This window comes from Pollachius pollachius (genome assembly GCF_949987615.1).
Source record: "Pollachius pollachius genome assembly, chromosome: 8".
Taxonomy (NCBI): Eukaryota; Metazoa; Chordata; class Actinopteri; order Gadiformes; family Gadidae; genus Pollachius; species Pollachius pollachius.
Genome location: NC_136941.1, coordinates 15,517,103 through 15,539,176, shown reverse-complemented (window position 1 = coordinate 15,539,176; position 22,074 = coordinate 15,517,103). Strand labels below are relative to the sequence as shown.

Here is a 22,074-nt window from a genome sequence, read left to right as displayed (position 1 = left end):
GTGGTGCTGGTGTTGGAGGGGGTGATGGTGGTAGTTGCAGTGGTGATGGTAGTGATGATCGTGGTACTGTTGATGGTGATGGTGGTTGTGGTGGTGGTGGTGGAACTGATTGTAATGGTGGTGGTGATGGTGGTGATGATGGTGGTACTGTTGATGGTGGTAGTGGTGGTGGTGGTGGCGATGGTGGTAGAGGTGGTGATGGTGGTAGTGATTGTAATTGTGGTGGTGGTGGTGGGGGTATGGGTTGTGGTAGTGGTGGTGGTGGTGGTGTTGATGGTGGTGGTGGAACTGATTGTAATGGTGGTGGTGATGGTGGTGATGATGGTGGTACTGTTGATGGTGGTGGTGGTGGTGGTGGTTGTGGTAGTGATGGTAATGGTGATGGTGTTAGTGGTGGTGGTGGTGGTGGTAGGGATGGTGGTGGTTGTGGTGGGGGTCATGTTGGTAGTGATCGTAATGGTGGTGGTGGTGGTGGTGGTAGTGATGGTGGTGGTGATAGTGATGGTGATTGTGGTGGTGGTGGTGGTGGTAGTGATGGTAGTGGTGGTGGTGGTGGTAGTGATGGTGGTGGTGATAGTGATGGTGATTGTGGTGGTGGTGTTGATGGTGGTGGTGGTAGTGATGATGGTGGTGGTGGTGGTGGTGGTAGTGATGGTGGTGGTGGTGGTGGTAGTGATGGTGGTGGTGGTGTTGATGGTGGTGGTGCAGGTGATAGTGATGGTAATGATGGTGGTGGTGGTGGTAGTGGTGATGGTGGGGGTGGTGGGGGTGATGTTGGTGGTGGTGGTGGTGGTGGTGGTGATGGTGGTGATAGTGATGGTGATTGTGGTGGTGGTGGTGGTGGTGCAGGTGATAGTGATGGTAATGATGGTGGTGGTGGTGGTGGTGGTGGTGCAGGTGATAGTGATGGTAATGATGGTGGTGGTGGTGGTAGTGGTGCAGGTGATAGTGATGGTAATGATGGTGGTGGTGGTGGTAGTGGTGATGGTGGTGATAGTGATGGTGATTGTGGTGGTGGTGGTGGTGGTGCAGGTGATAGTGATGGTAATGATGGTGGTGGTGGTGGTAGTGGTGGGGGTTGGTGGGGGTGATGTTGGTGGTGGTGGTGGTGTTGGAGACGGTCTTCCATCCCAGGACCTTGGATCCCATGTACTGGCCACTTCCCCCGCTCCATGCCGTTGGGAGAGGAATCCGTCCCTGTAACGACTTGTGGTCTTAGGCATCGTTAACATTTCCCCCGACGCGCCACGCTGCCTCTCCTGGAGACTGGCTCGCACATTTTCCCCGCCGCACTTTCAGTTGTTGTAGCAACTGGCGGCTCAGGAGTGAATGAAGCAGATGTGCGAGTCATCTATCACCTGACAGGACCAACCCCCTCCCCCGCTCCTCCCCGGCTTGAGCAAGTCATCAGGGTTGACAGTCTGCCCGGACCCAGCCTCATCAATTACAAACAGTACCCTGCCATTAAAAAGCACAAACACTCTTTTTTCAGCCCCAACCACCACCGCCCCCCTCCTCTGCATTCTGAACTGCTTCCCCCCCGGTCGGTGGGAGATGGGCCCTCAATTAAGCGTGAATAGCATTCACCCTCCAAAGCACGACTCTTCCCCCCCCCCCCCCTGTCTCTGTGTGTGGCTTGTGTAGGGCCCACATTGTGCTGGTAAGGAAAAAGGCCATTGGAAAGGTGTTTGTCTCCGGAGCTGACGCGGACTATCTGTGCACTTGTGTCTCTGCTTGTGTGATGATTAACAGGAAGGGAGGGGGAACATCACTGTAAAGCGATTTATTGAATATCAGATTATGTTGTGTTTACCTTGTGGGAATCCATCCATCTTAATCTAAAGTTAATGAATGCCAGCTTGGTGAGGCAATAAAAGAAATACGCGATGATGTTAACAATTTCCATGCTATAGCTTTTTCAGTGTGTGTACCATTGTGAGTCAACAATAAATCTAATAGATGAAAAGAATATCAGAGGAATCTCAGCCCATCTTCTACAGTATGATGGAAAATGAATCTTATTACTTCCCAAGGGAAAGAAAATAGGAGCAAAGACAATCAAACTCTCAGACACGTTGTAGGTGATAATCTGTTTCTGTATTCCATCGGTAGTAGTCATGAAAGGCAGTAAACACAGTAGTGAACACAGACATATTACAAACTGTTTTTCTATCACATACAATATACAACTATGGCAGTGACAGCGAGGGACCAACATAACGTTATTAGCTTAGAAGGGTTTAACAACAGTGATGAAATGGCCACTGCTGTATATGTAGAAGAGATATAAATAAGACATCCATATAAAAATAGCATTTCACAAAATATAATCTATTAACCACTATTTACCAGAAGAGGAGGAAATGTGCCAGGGTTACTGATCGGCCAATGCTGGGTCTGGTTAAACAAGTGTGTGAGCTTGATGGGAGTTTACAGTCTTTGACCTCAGAATACCTTTTCTAGACTAGCAGCAAACAAAGAGGATGGGGGGGGGGGGATGACAACTGAGAGGAAGGTCAAGGCATGAAGTCACGGTCGGCTTCAAGCCCAACCCGGGATTACAGTGTGTGTACCTATGTGCACTGATCCATTACGAATGTATTATTGAGAGGTATACTTTGTGATTCAATTGCATTCACTACCAAATTACTTTTATTTCAAATCAATCTTTTTGGCTAATACTTGAGATTTTTTTCAATACATTGATCATTCATAGATCAATTCCTCTTAATCAGTTTTTTTGCATGTCACTTGACGCTCATAAACTAGAACAGTATTTGAATAGCAATATATTAAAACGTTTTATTTTTTGATCATTTTCAATTTTCCTGTTTTGGAATCCCACAAAGTATACCTTTCACAACCACAACCTGTCATCAATTTTCTTCAATAACAGACAAAATCAGTAGTCTTTTTAATGAATAAATTAACAATATCTATTTTGTTTTCATTACTAAATACAGTGTTAAATATGCCCAAATGCTGCCGTTTCTATCTGGCCGAAATGCCAGCCAGTCACCTACAGCAGTTTGCACTGTCCAACAATCACATCCTGCGATTATTTGCATTGGCATTAGCTATTTCCTCAGAGTGTTGATACGCCTCCATAGCTTAAGGTCTTTTGAAGAGTCCACTTGTCATCTTAATGAGTCACGCTGTAGCCGGGTCCCAGCACCAGGGAGAAAGACTTCACTGAGGAACCTGCTCTAGCACTGATTCATTATTCAATCCCAGGCACACTAACAGAAGGAGAACAAAGCGACATCCACGCAGAGGGGGACTGTTGGGGATTTGTGTGCAAAACAAATAGTATGCTCCGTCTTCGAGTCCCTGCTGGAACAGTGAGTTCTGGTTATCTATGGCTGGGCTGCAGTCTCCAGCCGTGGTACAGTCTACATAAGAGTTCCTTTAAACGATCACACTTACCTAAAACTCCCAGACATAAAAAACAAAAACACACACACACACACAGACACACAAATATGCTAGCATTCATACACACACACACACACATGCACGCAATCACACATACACACGCACACACAAAAACCCGCACACACACACACACACACACACACACACGTACACACTCACTCACGCACACACACACAAACGCACTCGCACAAACCTACACACACGCCCCCGCGCGCGGCGTCCTCATAAATACTCTCACTTGCAGGTGTGCACCTCTGTCCTCTCGCTGCAGGTGTTGCACTTGACGTAGCAGCACCACAGGAACTTGCAGTTGCACTGCCACACCCGCGAGTACTGGTGGGTGTTGTACCCGCGGCCGCAGCACATCAGGTCGCAGCCGCTGATCTGCTGCATCATAGTCTTGTTGCACACGCGACCCTGCGTGCCCAGGCTGCCCGTGGTGTGGTCCGCCTCGCAGTAGTTGGGGGACCTATCGATGTACACCAGCTCTGAGTCCATGGGCTTGCGGAAGGAGTGGGGCTTCTTGACCTTGAGGAACTTGGGACGCTTGTGGCGGCTGGCTTTGACGGGCTCCACGTGCACGGCGTGCAAGTACTTCTCCTTGAGAATGAAGCCCAGCTCGCGGAACTTGGGAAGTGTAGTCCAGCAGGTTTTGGTGGTGCAGGAGCCCGAGACGCCGTGGCACTTGCATTCCAGACGCATGGTCTTCTCCAGGACCTGTACGCAGGCGCAACGCAGACAACAAGACACAAGACAGTTTAGACAGTGGCCTTGCTGCTGTGTCAATACGTCGGTGCGTCTCCCTCTACGGCTGATTCACCCCAGACATGATTCAGACACTTTAAACAGAGCAGCAGCTTGAGACTCTTATTTGCGTGAAGGTGAGAAATACACGTGACAATGGAACAATCGGCTAATGGCGTGGGGATTGAAAGGGGCCGACCGCATAACTGTGTGATACTGTACACACAGAAGCAAAAATACTGGATCGGGTTTCAGGCTCTCTGTGAGTGTGTGTGTGTGTGTGTGTGTGTGTGTGTAGCCACCACCCACAGCAGACAAAATGTCAGCCGTGCGTCTGGCGGGGTGCTGAGTGGGATTAATGTTAAATCCCTAACCGATGACAAAGCAAAGTGCCGGGCGAGGGAGAAGGTGTATACTGGGTTTCTTAGCGGAGAATCCCGGGTCCTCAAAAATGATATGTACGTCCCTCCCCCCCCCTCCCAAAAAAAACCCCAAAGTAAAGTGATCGGGACGTGGGAGGAAGGAGAAGTGGAATAGATCAACAACACAACCCCCCCACAGGAGCACCCTACTGCGGGGGTCCCTTCAGGATCTCGGGGGGCCTTAATCCATCAGTGGTTCCTGTGACCAAAACCCCTGACAGCCTTTGTGCGGACGTCTTTGACCTAGGCTCTGTGAGCGCCGCTCCTGCTCGCTCTCTCCGTGCTGTGATTACCATAATTAAAGGAGGAGGTGGTGGTGGTGTTGGTGGTGGTGGCGAGGGGGATTCACTATTAAAACAGAGAGCCCATTTATTAAACATAGAAAGAAGAGGAGGACGAAAGAGGTAAAAAAAAAAGCACACTGGCCGATACTTTTGGATCCATGCGCGTATTGTCTCCGCGGAGCCGAGGGGAATGGGAGACGGGCGGTGGGCGGCGGGCGAGGGGCGATGTAGCTGTCTGGATCCAGTCCGTCTAAATTTGGGCGTGCAGAAAAGACTGACGGGCCCTGCCAAGTGCAATATGTGGAAGTAATCCTTTACAATTGTAGTGTGAACCCGGCCTCTTGGGTAAAAGGAGATCCTTTGCCGTCTTTGGATAAGGTATTGCTATCTTTGATAGTAACAAAGTAATCCTCCAGAGTTCCTTTGGATTCGATTGAAGTTCACCTTGAAAGTACAGACTTGATGTGATTCTTCTTCACAAACTGTTCATTGAATCGTTTGAACAGTGATGATGCATTTGTGGTCTTAACGGAAATCCGAATACATTACTGATTGCAAGAACTATCCTCTAACGTCACCACCTGGAACAAAGTAGTGTCTTTTAGAGAAGAAGGCGTGTATTCTTGAGAATTAAAAAAACTAGCGCCAAAAGCAAAGCCTCAGTTCTTCTCGTACACATTACACCTGATGTGGGTTATGATATTAGATCATGTCAGGGAATGTGGAAAAGGTAACTGTATACTGTCCAAACAGTGCAGAGCATGAGGGACTGGGGTTAATGCCTTTTTTGTACACTGCCAACTTGTTTTCAGTGTGGGCATCAGAGTTGTAATCCATCCCTGACGTGAAAACAGTTTCCCCCCCTTTAAAAGCAGCCCTTTATTCCACTGCCTTTTTACTCTTGGCCTCACTGCCCACAAGCGCTGGCAAGCTGCCCCTTCACACACAAAGCATGTGGCGGAGACTACTGAATTGCAACAGTTCCGTTTCCAAAAGGATCAGCGCTACTCTTCTACGTCGTCACCCACACACCCCCACCACCCCTGCAGCCGGTGACCACGTACCTTGCGGCCCACCTCGTTGTTATGGAGGTTCATGAGCGTGCGGGCGTTCTGCTTGACCTCGCGGGCGTCGATGAACACCTTGGAGAAGCCCAGGCCGTAGCTGATGTCCGCCGAGCAGCCGCCCCACTTCCAGCCCTGGCCCTTGCTGTAGTAGCCCTGCTTCTCCTTGTCGCAGGTACAGTCGCTCAGGTTGCCTTGGGTGCAGGCCGCCGTGATGGCGTGGGCCACGCCCGCCGCGATGATGGCGTAGGTGAACGCCGCCTCTTTGCTCCCTGAGGAGAGGACACAAAAGGAGGAAACGAGATTGAGAACACACGTTCCTGGTTTTAAAAAAGACAGGGCGGAGGTGGGGGGGAGGATCCTAGTGGGTGAGAAGATGTATTTGACTCCAGACGGATTACTTATTAACCGTGTGTTTGGTTACATCAGAGCCTGGGCTGACAGGCGTGCTCAAGGGTTGCAGTGTTCTCCGACCTGACCTGGAAACTGTCATGCCTCTACGCTCCAAAATGGCTGCTTGCGGCTCAGTCGATACGGCCGTATGAATAAGAGGCTTGTCGGGGAGGAAGAGCTATTGATCCAGTGGGAAACTGGTACACACTGTGCAAACTCATAGGGCGACGAAGATCAGAATCGTCACTCTGAGGTAATATATTCCGAGCCCGCCTCACCAATCATTTACACAAACTGAAGTGGTTAAATTATCTATATATGATGAAAAGATAACCTATCATTAATCGTAGGGGGATCCCAAAGTCAGGTTCCTCGTTGAAGAACATGAGCTAATCCAGAGAGAAGCCAAGAAGAATAAGAAGCTGATTTCATTTATCTAATACAAACAACCTTGCATAGCATATGGGGGACTGTATCGGTACCTCAGTAAAATACACTATCATCATCATTATAATCACCAAATCTATCTGTAAAATCTCCTCTTGTCCATCTCCTTACAATACTAAGTGAGGTTTCTCGTCCTGTGAACCAGGTTCACTGTGCGTAGCTGCCAGGCTTCTGACTAACACACGACGGACCAATGCCCTCGCTATTGAAAACAATAAATGACTAATATTTGAGGCATCAATTCTGTGGCGTTTTTTTCTCTTCTTTTTTTATAGAGTAAACGGGATCCCTGCCAAAAAAGAAGGCGTGTCGGTGCAAGTCACACACCGCCGGCTGCAGTATTGTTAATTTTTCCCCTGGAGTTCTGAGTGCATGGGTTAACAACAAGAGACTGGCATGCATGAGGCCTACCCGGCCCTGGGATCAGCAGCGGAAGGCTGGAGAAGTCAAATAAAAACAGGGAGGGAAGAGATTTCGCAAAACAATACTCGAAAGAATCTACTACAACTGTTATTGGGTTTGCACACGGAGTATGTTATGAGACTATTCTTGTCGGATGCTTTTGTTGAAGAGTATCGCTCGCCTCTTGACCTTGTACATTCTTATTTGTCCCGTTGGTTCCCCAATATGCCGAAGCTTTGATCAATAATGGGGTATAATGGGGTACAATGGGGTATAATGGGGTATTCTGGTGAACCTAGGCAGCAAGGCATTGGTTCGTTCGGGTCTATATATCCACATGCGTCCAGGCCCAATTCAGGCTTGCTGTTTACAATGGCATTCATTTGCAACAATTCGGCTTTCCCCCACTAATCTGATCTGTGAGACCAATCTATTTGGTATGGTTGTCCGAGTCATGGTTCCGGACTGCTCTCTTGTTTCTGTAGACCAGGCAGTGTTGGCCTACAACTCTAAGAGGCAGATAGTGAAACACCATTTCAACAAAATGGAAGGATAATCCCCTCTGCAACAGAATAATCTAGTTTGTCCCAAAACAAACACGTCCAATCATTAATATATATTAAAATAAACCTACAGAATTGTTGTATATAGGTTATATGCATACTATGTATCACAATCATCTACAAATAAGCAGCGAACACATGATCACAACTAGAAAACGATCCACAATGTTCAGATCAAGCTCGTAACAACCGCACGTTCTCCATCACTTTGAATCCACTGAGCAGCATCCATTCACTTTAACCTCTTTCTGACTTCTGCTCCCCTGAGAACGGTTCGGTTAATTTAAGCCTTTCTTTCTGCCTAACTTTTGCTGACTGTAAATTATACCCGTGGTAAGATCCAGTGCCTTAGAGCAGGAGCCACAGCACCCAGTGCTCCGCAGGACAAAGACTGGGTCTCTGGAGAGCGTTCCTGGATGCAATGAAAAGCTGCCAACCTTCACAAGAGCTTTGTTACCGCTCTGGCTCCTGATACATGCTCAAAAAGTAAAACCCCAGCCATACATAGGCTCTGGTGTAAGTGACACTATACAGCCCGATGAAGAAGTCAAGGCAATTTATCAAGAACATGAGATCATATACATGAACCGAAAAGGACATCTGACCAAAGTCAATATAATACGGAAAAGAAAGTGTTATTAAACGTTAAATACAATTGAAAGACTAAAAAGGATAGTGATTTATATACCATAAATCACAAAGCATTTTTCAAGAAATTTGGTTACTGACTCAACTCAAAAGACTTTCACTCGGGTAGTCCATTCGTTATAGAAGTTGTATGCCTATTTTTTGTAGATCTAATTGATGGCTTTTAACGTACATTGGTTTCAATAGATCGGACCACAGTCGGGGACAATTCAAGCTTTTAAAAAGGATTTTAAAAGGAAAAACAATGCCTTTTGAATAAGGATCAATGGATCAACATGTTTCTTTGTCAGAAATATGCAGAACGTGTAAATGTGCGGCAACAAAAAAATCAATAACTGTAATCAAATTTGAACTGACAGGCAACATACCCACTTTCAACTCTTTTCCGAAGACCGTCCGCTCTCCGAGCGCAGAGCAGTTCCAGCGGCCGTTTTTGAACTGGAACTGACACTCGTTGATGCCCATTTGGGCTCCCTCTCCGATGACGATAATGGCATCGGGGCGGCTCTGGCAGATGATCCGCTGCCGAGGAGCCAGACCAGGGATCTTGTTACAGATGATGCTCGCACCTAGGGCGACCACCGACGAAAAGCCACTGTGAATAGAATAACGACGGAACTGACATAAGTGGCATCCCTTTATGTGTGTTATTCTACTGAACAATGATATGATTTCATAGGACTTTGTTTAGGCGTGTTCCAAATAGTTAACCTAGACCATAAGCAGACCTAATAAATCAATAAAAACGTGATATTATTAATAACATAATCGTAGCAGCATATACTTGAAAATTTCACACAAACTAAATGAATGAAGTAGCACATGGCTGATCGATAAATGATCACAGAGGCATGCATCGCTCAGTTAACAGGAGAGGTCGAGCCAACGCGTCGTTTTTTAAAGCAAAACGCGGCAATAATCATGCAGGAGGCCAATCCGTCAGTAAACACGGACTTCAAAATTAGATATTATGGAAAATAAAATATTAAATACAATGATGAGGCTTCTTATTAACTTTATAACACTATGGGCTGATTTTTGATTCAGAAACGTACAGGGTGGTATTTTGGAATTACGCCAAGATGCAAAAGCAACTCACCCAATTTTTAAATAAACAATCCCTAGGCAAAGTAAAACTCTTAATATCCAGCGCCGCGTTCTCCGACTCATCGTGCACGCACACACACCGACACACACACCGACACACACACACACACACACACACACACACACACGCACACACACACACCGACCCCCCCACACACACTCACGGCTGCATGCAACTAAAGCGAGGTGATGAAAAGTTAGTTTATTCCCCGGTCGAACAACACGGCCGCAGGTAAATCCCAAGGTCCTCCGGATCACGAATATCAAAAATGTAGGCCTACGCCCAAAAACGACGGAATAATATCATCCAAAGTCCCTTTACGTTGCCCCTTTGCTGCACCCTCTTGTCATTGCGAGGGTGTCACAGGTAACCCTTGGGTGAGTGCGGCGCGATTATCTCTTTCTCACAGTTTCCCTGCTACCCGCAGGTCCTGGTTATATATCAGGCTCATCCATCTGGGGCGTGTTCAGCAGAGACATGGGGCCCCGCTGTGGAATCCCGCCAGGGCTCAATCCCAAGACAACTGCACTTGTGTGGTTTTACCTTCATTGATTGATCGGAGGAGCTTCTTATTTATTTGAGCCGCCGTGACCGAGTGATCTTATAATAAATAAATTGTGGTGATAAAAAATAAACGAAAAAAATCCCCTAAAACGGAGGGAAGGCGTGATCACGTAACATTCAATTATTTTATAAAGTTCATATTTTCTTTGACATGTACTACACATTTGAATTGTAAAGTACTTATAGTAAGAACCAGTAATTTGCGTTAACTTGCGCTTGTGTTGAAGGTAAATTCCTCCGCCCTCTCGGAAGTTAGTTTTTGAACGTCAGGTGCGCCCTGGGTCCTGTAAGTTTCCTGCACACCTATCTTGTGCAGCAAGGTCACCTATCTTTCACTAGAGCACCATCTGGTGGCCTCAAAGAGAGCGACAGGTGTACGGCTATAGTCAAATGATCCCCCATGTCCTATTATTATTTCCGTAGTCATCTGACTGCGATTTGGGTGAAGCACTTTTTTACTTGAGTTGAATTTCAGTATCTTTAGTGAAGATATGGAAGCGTGCCATCCACACATTAATAAAGATTGCCTCATTCATATTTTTACTTTCTTTGATTACAACCAATTGATTAACGCCTCAAGTGTTTCTCAGGTAAGAAGAGGGCATATGGCGGAAGTATTCCTGGTGTTTTTAATTTAGCAAAGTATCTTTAGATATGTTGATTGGTTGTATTCAACGTCAAGTGTGTTTGTGCGCATTTCTAGGACTGGCATGAAGCTGCGGAGACTTCCTGGTTGTGGAGGTGAGTCCTGTGGCGTATATTTCGTCAAAGATCTTTTCAAAGCATAGAACATGGTTTACGCGTAATTTCTTTCTTTGATTTATTGTCATGTTTTCATCTAGGATACAGTTATACTATGCTGCCATGGGAACGTCCCATTCATCTGACGTTGTTATTGTTTATATTCTGTCTCTGAGACCCTGGGAATTTGAGGATGGGGTTTGGCTCTTTTGTGTTCAATGTAGGCTGATGGATTTAGGCAAATCTCCTAAATGCATTACATTTTCGTGCATTGAAAATGGTAACAAGTTAACAACACAAAGAAAAAAAGAACGCCTTGTTTTGTAGCTTTGTCAACCGCTGTAAAGTTTGTTAAGCAGATCCGTAATAACTGATATCAAAAGTCATGTGTGCTATTTAGAAGGCCTTCCTTAATCTGAATCAATTACACTGCAAGCCCCATCATAAGTTTTATACACAAGCCAACTCCGACCGAGTGCATTGTCCTTTGTTTTGCCCCAGGCGGCTGTGCCTTCAGCACTGGGGGTTTTGCAACGTGGCGGTGGTTGGGTGTGAGAACCAGAGACAAGCATGGAAGAGATACTTCCTACGACGCTCCCACCTGGAGGAGAAGATGTCCGAAGGGCGGGCCGGGACTGACTTCACCTGCAATAGTCTGAGAGGCCATACAGGTATGACCTGCCCCGCTCTCCCTCTTGGTAAACAAACTGCACTCGCTCTCTCTTCCTCTTCTTTTCCACTGCTGGTTTCCCTTCCACCATTTATTTAGTCCCATTAACTGTAGTTTTGATCTCATGTGCAACACTGTTCTATCTTTGTGTACCTCTTGTTCTCTGATCTATAATGTTATTGAATCAATGTATCTCTTGGTCTGGTGTGGCTGGTGGACCCCCAGGCAGGGTGGTGGGCTTGGTGTATTTGGAGGGCACCGAGGCCCATTTCGCTGACGTTGGCAGCGGAAACGCCACCATCTGCACCGCCTCCACCGACGGAACCGTCCGGGCCTGGGATGTCCAAAAGGTTCAGTCGCAGAACGGGTTTACGTTTCCTTCAACAATTGCTTACCCTAACGGCCGTAATATTGACCTTTTTATGTGGCAGCAGTCACATTATACCAGGGCAAACACACATAGACACAATCCTATATGACATTGAGTTTAATTTCTTTATATTCTTCTTGTTTTTAGGGGGAACAGTTGTGGTGCAGTCCTGTCCAAAGTCCGTTGACTGCTATGGTCTGTGACCGGGAGCAAGGGGTAGTGATGACGGTAGACTACACAGGCCTTGTCAAGACCTGGCAGGGTCGAACGGGCGTGGAATTGGCCTCCTACGCTGCAGGATCTCCGCACTGCTCATTACTACACTACACCATCAACAACCACTCCTTCCTCTCTGTAAGAGACGGCGCTTAGTACTTATAAGTACCACAGCCTATATTGATGATCCTGATAATCAAGAACAACTAAAATATTTCTCTGTTTAACAGGTAGGAACCAGTCAAGGATTCTTGTCCACTTTAGTCCGCCCTGCTTTGTCTTTAAGTTCCCGATTACTTGTATGTGACTCTCTTCCGGTCAACCTACTGCTCGTTTCTCCGGACAAGAAGTGGGTCTTCGCTGCATCCAAAAACAACGCTAATTCCAGTCCAAAGGTATTTTCCCGAGTGAGCTGTATTCTCAGCTGGCGGGACGTGGTCCCTTCCCTCATCATCTCCCTGTTGGACTCTAACGATGACATCATGACAACGGCATCCATTGTGTGTGGCAGGTGATCTATGCTGAGAGCTTGACCTCTGTCTCTGAGGAGGAGCCCCAGTGCCAGTGTCTGCCAGTCACCGAGTGCCAAGCGGCTGTCTTCATACCCACCCAACCTGCCAGGCTGGCCACCGTCCATCCCCTGGGCCACCGCTCGGCGGACAAAGCCCTCACTGTGTTGGATGTCAACATGAAAAAGACCAAGTACAAGTCGGAGATCCAGGGTGAAGATCACGGCTGGGCGTTGATTTACTAATGAGGCTCTCTGTTCCTGACACAAAATCTGATCCATTAGAAAAATATCTTCAGATACGGCCGGTGAGACCGAGCCCTTGTAGTAGTAGTAGTAGTAGTAGTAGTAGTAGTAGTAGTAGTAGTAGTAGTAGTAGTAGTAGTAGTAGTAGTAGTACTAGTAGTAATAGTGGAAGGGTGTATGTCTTTGAACTCTTTTCCCGTTTTAGTCCAGCAGGTGGCATCGTCTACTTTGAGGTTAAAGTGCAGAGCTTCTGACATCATACTGGAAGCCAAGGACAGCAGCACTCTAGTGGTGGCAGCTGACCAGGAACTCTGGCTCTTCTCACTACAGGGAGTCTTTCTCGCTAGCTTCAAGAACCACACTGAACCCATCTCCTCCATCAGTGTGGTGAGGTGTATGCGTCGGATTGTGTGAAAAATAGCCAACAAAATATCAAGTGTTAAAAAAAAATGAGGATCCAACGGAGCCTGGGCATTAATGGATAAGATGTGGCCTACAGGATAGTTTCCGTGTTGTGACAGCGTCGAGGGACCTCTCCCTACGGGTGCTGACGTGGAAGAAAGACGGAGACAAAGGATTGACCCTGGAAAACCGCTACCACCTGCTGGGCGGCTCGCACACCATGTCCAGGTACAGCATACTGGTTTGTTGGAAATCCCAGCTAGAAATATCTAGGCAATGTTTCATTGTATCATTGAACAACATATATTGCAACACCAAAAAGTAGGTAATCAGGTTTTTTTATCTGGACAAATCCCATCAGAATGTGCATCCTCTTAAAAATGACTTAAAGGTTACCTCACAAGTGGGCAAGTGCACCTAGATGTTTGCTGGATAGATCCGTCTACCAGCCCACTCAGTGGACTGTAGCAAACGTTGCTCATGTATCCGTCATAAATCTAGGTGGACACGCCCACTTGTGATGTCGGAAGAGGCAGATTTTAAAAAAGCGGCTTGTAACGGCTAATCCCACTCACACCAGGCACCGTCTGCAGCGCAGCGCCCGGGCAGCAGGTGGGGGTTTCAGGTGCCTTGCTCTAGGGCACCTCATGGTACATCCTCACCCCGTGGATGAGGATGTAGGAGAGTGCTGCACAACTACTCCCCCCGTCCATATTTTTGCCAACCGATCAGACTCGAACCAGCCACCCTCCGTTTAGTGGTCCAACTCTTTAACCAGTAGACCACGGATGCCCAACAATGGCAGCCTAACACTTTGTTATATTGGGATCACAGAGTACAGAGTAAACTTGTATCAACTGTATCAAATTGTATCAAGACGTATCAAGACGCAAGTACTTTACTAAATCTAGTAAATGACTAAATCTTACCACAAAGCCCAAAGTGCGGTATTGCTATGCTCTACATTTGTGGCACGTGTTATAGTGGTGCAAAAAGCTCTTCGGCAGAACTAGCACATGAAGAGATTTGAACAAATAGACACCAGTGAGGACTCACTGACACAATGGTTTGATCACCAAGGCGGGATTTGTCCCCTTAATCTTAGTAACTTCATCACACTACTAGTGTGCTGGTCTTTCACTCCTAGGGGCTTGTGTTGTGTGTTCCAGGGGATTCACTCTCGTAGACTGTGACTACTCCAGCATCGTGGCCTGTGTAGAGGGCCGAGATGGAAAGGATGTCCTGAGGGTGTACACGTTTACCTCCTGAGGGCCCTGGAGGCCCCCTGGGAAGACGCTTGGAACGAGGCAGGGGACAGGGCCCATCAGAAGGAGTTTTGCCTGCTTTTTATTTTTGTCATACAGAACTGAACAGAAGAACGCATTGTGCTTCGGCGACTAGGCATAACATGAACATGTGCATGTTTAACAAATGGGTATATACGTATGTCAACATCATGGTTTGTTGCTACTGTAATGGATGAGGCATTGAAATATAGATACTGTGGCTAATTATTGTTTATTATGTTTGTAAATGCCTTTGGTAAGGTAAATCCTTCAAGATAATCTGTAAAATCTATATCTGTCGTACTTTTGTGGCTGATATGTTTCGGTGTATCGCCAAAGTGTTAAGGCATGATATACTGTAGAAAACTGCTCTATGATTTGGTCTTTGATACATTCACTGTACTCCATAATGATGTAAGTTAATGTTTAAGAAGGCTTGAAAGGCCCTCTTAAACATTAGTATTATGTATTATTATTCAACATGGTGCAAGGCACAGAAACGGTCTCAGCCCTGTCATTACACAACTGAGTGTGAAGCTACACAACATAAGAATCTGTGAGTGGCTATTTGGTGGACAGCAACACATTGGCAGCCTCGTCCTCTTCAATGGCTTTCAGTCTCATGTCCATGAGTACCGACTTGAGCACGACTGCCATGTTCTCGTACACACTCTTTCCTTCTGAGTCGTCTTCCAGCTGTTGAAAGGCAGGCAGACCGAGTATTTTAGTCAGAGAAGTCATTATATTTTGTACAGGACAACACTTAAATCGTTTTTCTGACCTTTGTGAAAGCCTTGATGGTGCGTCGCAGGAAGGCGTTCTCCAGGTCCCCTGGTATCGACAACAAACGGGCCATGCAGTCGAGCACACACACCAATGTGATTCTGGGAGCCTTGGGATAACGAAAAATTATTATTATTATAGTATTTCTTTCTGTTAAGGTGTTTGAGAGGAGTTAAATAAAGCGAAAAGATCATGGTGATGGCATTTCTGACCTGGTCCAGCGTATCCAGTACGGTCTGGGAGTCTGTGTTTTTGGGGTCCAGGCTCTCAGCAGCCTCGCGGTCAATAGCGGGCTCTTTGAGCTGTTCCAGCCAAGCCCACATCAGTCCGGTCAAGATGAAGGGATCCCTCTCCATACACAGCCTCTCCCAGGCCCCGCCATGGTTCAGCTCTGACTGCCAATGGGACACACCACCACACTCATCGCACATCCTCTCAGATAGATGGAACTGACCATGTCAATTTGAATGCTAGTGAAGAGTGTTTGTGTGTGTGGTGTATGTGGACATAAGTGAATGAAGTACCTGCCAGAAAGAGACCGTGTGCCGGTGTTGTTCTTCTCCATCCTGGGTCAGATCCACAGCCAGTGCTTGGGCCACCAGTAGCCTCCTAGCTTCCAAAGAGAGCTCTGTCTGCAGTGTGATGAAGGGGACCTCCGACTCCTCGCAGTCTCCAGAAGGGGACCGTTTCAACCCGGCCCTCTGCTCCCTCTTCCACCTGAACAACAAGCTGCCGATGGGGGACGATCCCTTGTCGTTTTCCAAGGACCCCGTGCGATGAAAGACCTCCTTCTTTCTTTTCAGCACGAGGGAGCCATTCTCGTTGGTGAGATTCTTCTGCTCCCAAAGGGAACCTTTCATCCCTTGGCCCAGGGAAGCGAGCCGGGCAGGCTGCATCATGCAGGCCATGTTGAGGTGACCCGTGGACAGGGAGCACGAGGGTTGACCCGGCAAGCTGAGCTCCGGGCCGAGCCGCCTCAGGTCCGAGTCACTGTAGCTGAGACTCTTGCGGTGGTAGAAGATGGCGGGCTCGTTGGCGTGCCTCGGTAAGGTGGGCGGACCGGGGAGGCGCGGCCGCCCCCCCGGTCCGTACTCCATGCTCATCTTCTCCATGAGGCTGAGGCTCATCTCCACGTCGTTGATGTCCGGGGCCTCCAGGATGTCCTCCTCGATGACCTCCCGGTTCTCGGCGATGTCTACCAGCAGCCTGGACACCAGCTGGATGATCTTGGGCAGGTGCCTCATCTGGCGGCGCTCCAGGCCGTGCAGCGTGTGCCTCTGGCGGACCAGGAACTGCCTCAGGGTGAAGGGGGAGGAGCGGGGGGAGGCGCACGAGAACACGCTCCTCAGAGGGTCGAGGAACCGGACGAACCTCCGGACACACTGCAGCTGACCTCTGGTCTGGATGGAGTTGGGACGCTTGGCGCGCACGTAGATGATGGCCTGGTCCGCGGTCATCCTGGAGGCGTAGGCCAGGAAACAAGCCAACAACACCCCTGTGGTGGAAGAGGACCACAAATGATCGTAACTGTATAAATTCATTGGAACCCTCCGGCAATTATATTCTCTACTATTGTACTACTACTATACACAAAATATATACTATAACAGCCCTATTAATTAGAATGATTATTATAATTTATAATGACATTATTTTTGCATATATTATATTTCCGCACCTGTTCTTCCTAGACCAGCGTGACAGTGGACTGCTATTTTCCCCTCCTGCATCGCAAACACCATGACTTTCATCATGTCAAGTATGTTTGCGTTGTTGGACACACCATAGTCTTCCCAGCCAAAATTGTAAAAATATACTGGTTGGGGGGGGGGGAAAGGTTATTACGTTTAGTTTTCAGATGTTTAAGATCATTTAAGAGAAGAGGCGATAGGCAGCCCCTGGAAAACAAAAGAAATACATCAAAGAAGACGACCATGTTACTAGTCTGACATTACTCACTATCATTGGCCATGAAAACCTCCGGGCGGTAGGAGAAGCCGCTGTCGGGCTCCAGGGGGTTACCGCAGCTGGCGTGTTCCCCGGGCTTCTGCAAGTTGATCACTGTATTTATGCCATTTCTTGAAATGCAAACAAAGAAACACACATGCCATTACTTTAACATCAACAAATCCTGACATGAGAAACAGCTACCAAAGGATCCTACAAAAAGAGGTTAGAGACTTAAAAGAAAAATCTGATGTACCTTTTGAATTGATCAATAATTTTATACTTTTCTATGATCTCTGTTGAGGGTCTGGACATGGCAAGGAGATCATCGGTAACCCTGCAACGATGGAAACGATTGACTTGAATTGCAATTAGAGTGCAATATGATGCATGCATACAAAAGAATTCAATGTATTCTAGAATAACGCTTCACTGCTCACCATGACGAATACAGGCCAACGATGGCCTGATCTTCCTCACTCCAGTAACTCGGGTTTTCGTACTTGCAGGCCTGACCTCCACAGCCCATAGAACACTGCAAGGCTCCAGGGATGACATAGCGAACCACTTCCCCCACCATGGTGTACTTGGCCCGCGGGGCTCGGACTATACACAACGAGGATAAAGAGAGACGAAAATGAGGACCCATCTGATGTAGTGGTTGGTAAACTGACTTCTGGATGTCTACATGTTTATAACTTATTCATACGATCTCTAAGAATGAAGTACATTTTCTCACTGTTTTAACGATATGATGGAAATCATGTTGCATTTTGAATTTGCATTACGTATTTATGTTTAAATCTAAAATATTGGGTTCATATTTAACAGGCAACATGACACGAGACTTAAGACAATCAGAGCCTCTGAGCGAGGGGCTGTCACTGGCAGGATCTCATTTAGACATGTCTAATCCGGGTTGGTTGGCTTGCGTCGAGGTAAGACAATCTGAGAAGTACACCGTTGGTTTAAAGACCAACACATAACCTAGTAAATCACAGCGTGGTCATTCCCATGTGTATTTTTACCCACCATAATCCAGCAGCATTCCGCTTCTCATCTTGATATGGAATGCCAAATGGCCAGCCACTCACACCATCATCCACAGTCATAGCAGAACCTTCAAACAAAATGTTGTTATACCACTTATCAACCTAGTGATAAGCTCAATTGAATAAGCTCAATTGAAACACATACAAGGAGACATGTCTTTAAAAGTTCTAGCACAAGCAATTCCCAAATTACAGCAAAGAGTAAAAGGTATCTCTGTGTTTAATATAAGATAAAAGACAAATGCAAACTTGACTGTACAATATAGAAACTAGCAGGGATGCATTATCTTAATGTGACAGACCCAAGACATAATAAGGCTATTAGATCTGCTTCATTGAAGATGCATTTTACAGAGCAGGTCGCCTCCTGCAACATCCCGCCGAGCTCTGCAAAGAGGGAGCTACTCTCAGCATTGATGCATTATATTGCATTACTGCACGATAGTAATGACCACACAGAGGCCATCAACAGTGAAATTCCCATTAATAATCACAAAACTACAGATGTTTTTAATAACTTATATTGTAAAATATTTAGAGAGAGCCAGAGAGGCAGGCTATAGGTCAGCCTAATGTGACAAAGGTAGGCTATTATATCTGCTTCATTGAAGAATCATTTAATAGCATTGTTTCAAATGTTTTACCAGTTGCCGGTGAAAAAACAAGGTAAAATCCACTCTATCTCCCTAATGAACACGTAAGATGTCCTACCTGTATCAAATGAATGAGCGATAATGGATCCACCACCTCCAGAAAGACACCATGAAGGATTCTTCGCTCTGACGTTTCTCAAGCTTTCGCCGTTCTCCTCGTTGTCAAGGCTGCAGATAAGCACTGCTGGAGCCTTGACTGAATTTGAGTGGTCTGGGATTATCTCTCCTTAGTAGGACAGTAGCCCGAAGGAGCTAGAAATGTACAATTGCGTTCTTCTGTAGATGGCCTCATGGGGTCTACAGAGTTCATTCATTTGTCTCCCTTTAATAATTCTATACTGCGGGTGTCTGTTCATATGCAGTGTCAATTGAGAAATGCTTTGGTGCTATTCCTGACTCCATGTGGATTAGGCTGTTAATCTCATTAAAAGACGAGGTTAAGAGTAGCATACTGCACCTGCTAAAACCGTGAGGCTGCAACTCCACATCACAGTTCAGTACGAAATAATTAACTCTTGGCTTCAACTCAATAGAACCGATTTTTGGCATCCTTTGTGAATAGGAATATTAGAAGCTGGACTTTATCAGGTTTCTGCTGACAACTAATCCAGTACCTTGTGAGTGAGGCCTGAGTGGCTTTGGAGCTCCATCTGGACAGCTCTGAGCCCGATCTCTTGTTGAACCCGGCCTGCCTCCCCTCATTTAGAGAGGTGCTTCCGCTTCGTCTGACCAGACCTCAATGGCCCACCCGGGCTGACCCGGGGGGCAATAGGTGTTAAAGTATACCCATGGATGACATGGCTGCGGCCATGATCCTCCCTTATAAGGAACTTATTGGCAAGACGCCTTGTCTGAAGCCTGTCCAAGACCGTCAGCGATGACGGTCTGTGGGGCAAGTTTGTCTCCACACCACAACAGCCCGCCTCTCTCATTGCCAACTCTCTCTACTTCAGGCTTACCTGGCTGAGCCCATCCATCTCCTGTTAATGAGGAACAGTTTAGAGAAGTGTCTCAAAGCTTCTCACCCTGCTCCAAACAACTGACTTGGTGAGAGCCAGGGCAAAGGCCTAAGCTCCCCCTCACTCAAGCAATGCCCATGGCCAGGATGTAGATCGCCTCCTGCAGCAGCCAGCCGAGCTCTGCAAAGAGGGACTACTCTCAGCATTGATGCATTATATTGAATTACTGCCCGATAGTAATGAACGCACAGGCCATTAACAGTGAAATTCCCTTAATACTCACAAAACTACAATTTTTTTAATAACTCATATTTTAAAATAATCAGAGAGAGAGAGAGGGTCAGAGAGGCAGGCTATAGGTTATATGGTCTTCAGTTACGAAGAAAAGTCAGAGGACACAAAAGGTGACTCTGACTGTAGAATTACTGCAAACGTCAGGGACCATCTCTGACCCGTTATCTGCTTTCCTCAATTCCATTCTTGGATAGAGCACATCTTAGATCTTCCAAAGTCCTAAGAGAGTCAGAGATGTGGTCTGGTGGTCCCATGTGTCCAGTCCAGGAGTAGCTCTCCAGAACAGGTCTCAGGTTCTTGTTGATCTACACCTATTGTCTAACCTTCTACTTATATTCATTTTTTCTGTGTGTGTGTTTGAGCGTGTGTGTGTGTGTGTGTGTGTGTGTGCGTGTGTGTGTGTGTGTGTGTGTGTGTATGTGTGAGCCTGCAGGCCGAAAACTGTTTGGCATTCATCAAATACAAACAAGGCAAATAAATGACTTATAAATGTTCTGAGGAAATCTGAAATCTGATTTATCAGTTAATTTATGGTTTTAAGTGAATACTCGTATGTAAAAATGGCATTGTTTATACTCTCTAATCATCTCTCCCTAATTACAATTACTATTTTAATTTAATCTGGCACGGCCTTAGCCTGGGTATACCCATGCTGCCTTGCGCGTGGTTTCATTTCGCGCTGCTAGGCACGAAATAGGCTCATCTCAATGTAGATTGAGATGAGGTCTGGTGTTGGCCAGGCTAGCACGGCCTATGAGAAGACACAAACGTTAAAATGTAACACTGTGGACTTTGTCCACATGTCTTTCTGTCTTTGCCTGTTGGATTGAGAGTGTTGGAATGGGTCTTGTGTTTGTGTGGCTTGCAGAATTGTGTGGCTTGCAGGCCAAAAAATGTTTTGCATTCATCATACACAAACAAGGCAAATGAATGACTTATAAATGTTCTGATGAACCTTCTGGGGAAATCCAAATTATTTATATTTTAAAATTTTAATTTTTTGCATTCCATCCTAAAATACTGTTATAATTTTGTTATAATAAAAAATGTGTTATAATAACTGTAATAGTTTTGTCTGGCACCGCCAGACGTTAAAATGTAACACTGTGGATGGTGTCCACATGTTTGTCTTTCTCTGTCTTTGCATTTTAGTTTGAGAATGTTGGAATGGGTCTCTTCCTTTGCATGCAGCTTTATGCGTGGATGTATTTTGTTGTTTGTTTGTCTTCATGAATATCATTTGTGCGTGTGTGTGACGGTTTTGCATCCATAATATAATGACTTAGACAAGACATTACGTCCTGATAAACCAAGGACAAATTAAATTGGTAATGCTTTAAATTACAGCCTGAAATGTACAGCATCCTTTCTCTGGAGTTACAGTGTCATCTTTCGTACTAACGGTGTACCAATACTTGCTACATGGTACACCTTGGCGACTACCTCCGATCAAGGGTCCACGGTCGTTGTATCGTCGTGGATATTGTCCGGCATGGGAAAAATTGTCACAGCTGCCGATCACCTCACCAGCTAACTTTATTGCTGGACGCTCCGTTATGGCTTCATGGCCCCGCCTGCCATCGGTGGACAGAATCCACCTGCTGCTCCTAGATGTCTCACTTGTGTTCCGGCGCAACAATGTTGACAATGTTGAAGTCGTTTAAATGTTGAAATTCTTCGCCCTGACAAGTGTGTTTGACCGGCATTACAGCTCCTCGAGATGCAAGCTTACCTTTTTCCAGCTCTGTGCACGGCCTCATTTGATCCGGGGCTGGCTCAATTTACATCTGTTGTCCAGGGACAACAGATGTAAATTAGCCTTGTGGCTATAATCTGGCTCAATTATATATTGTGCAATGGCATCTTTGGCTTC

General features: G+C 46.4%; 3 protein-coding genes across 4 annotated transcripts; 1 reads left to right on the top strand and 2 right to left on the bottom strand.

Annotated features, from left to right (window-relative positions):
- Window positions 1-2,088: 2,088 nt before the first annotated feature.
- Window positions 2,089-9,901, bottom strand: wnt7ab (wingless-type MMTV integration site family, member 7Ab). 2 transcript variants are annotated; one of them, XM_079741085.1, is made up of 4 exons: window positions 9,502-9,901; window positions 8,771-8,997; window positions 5,950-6,221; window positions 2,089-4,152 (listed from the first exon to the last, which is right to left on the bottom strand). In XM_079741085.1, the coding sequence occupies exons 1-4, from the start codon at window positions 9,570-9,572 to the stop codon at window positions 3,670-3,672; spliced, it is 1,053 nt and encodes a 350-aa protein (XP_079597211.1). In that variant the 5' UTR covers window positions 9,573-9,901; the 3' UTR covers window positions 2,089-3,669. The 2 variants fall into 2 exon arrangements, with proteins under 2 accessions (XP_079597211.1, XP_079597212.1); XM_079741086.1 differs by having other exon boundaries at window positions 8,771-8,971; window positions 9,502-9,593.
- A 605-nt stretch (window positions 9,902-10,506) lies between these two features.
- Window positions 10,507-15,066, top strand: fbxw12 (F-box and WD repeat domain containing 12). The gene is made up of 10 exons (XM_079742158.1): window positions 10,507-10,664; window positions 10,778-10,815; window positions 11,317-11,486; window positions 11,711-11,835; window positions 12,003-12,209; window positions 12,302-12,466; window positions 12,583-12,793; window positions 13,031-13,212; window positions 13,325-13,455; window positions 14,397-15,066. Exons 1-10 carry the CDS (start codon window positions 10,566-10,568, stop codon window positions 14,494-14,496), a joined length of 1,428 nt encoding a protein of 475 aa, XP_079598284.1. The 5' UTR covers window positions 10,507-10,565; the 3' UTR covers window positions 14,497-15,066.
- A 1-nt stretch (window position 15,067) lies between these two features.
- ptpdc1b (protein tyrosine phosphatase domain containing 1b) lies at window positions 15,068-18,303 on the bottom strand (the record flags this gene model as incomplete). The annotated part of the gene is made up of 9 exons (XM_079742157.1): window positions 15,068-15,209; window positions 15,295-15,405; window positions 15,509-15,691; window positions 15,821-16,791; window positions 16,975-17,112; window positions 17,256-17,374; window positions 17,500-17,580; window positions 17,684-17,849; window positions 18,276-18,303. 9 exons carry the CDS (start codon window positions 18,301-18,303, stop codon window positions 15,078-15,080), a joined length of 1,929 nt encoding a protein of 642 aa, XP_079598283.1. The 3' UTR covers window positions 15,068-15,077.
- Window positions 18,304-22,074: the final 3,771 nt, after the last annotated feature.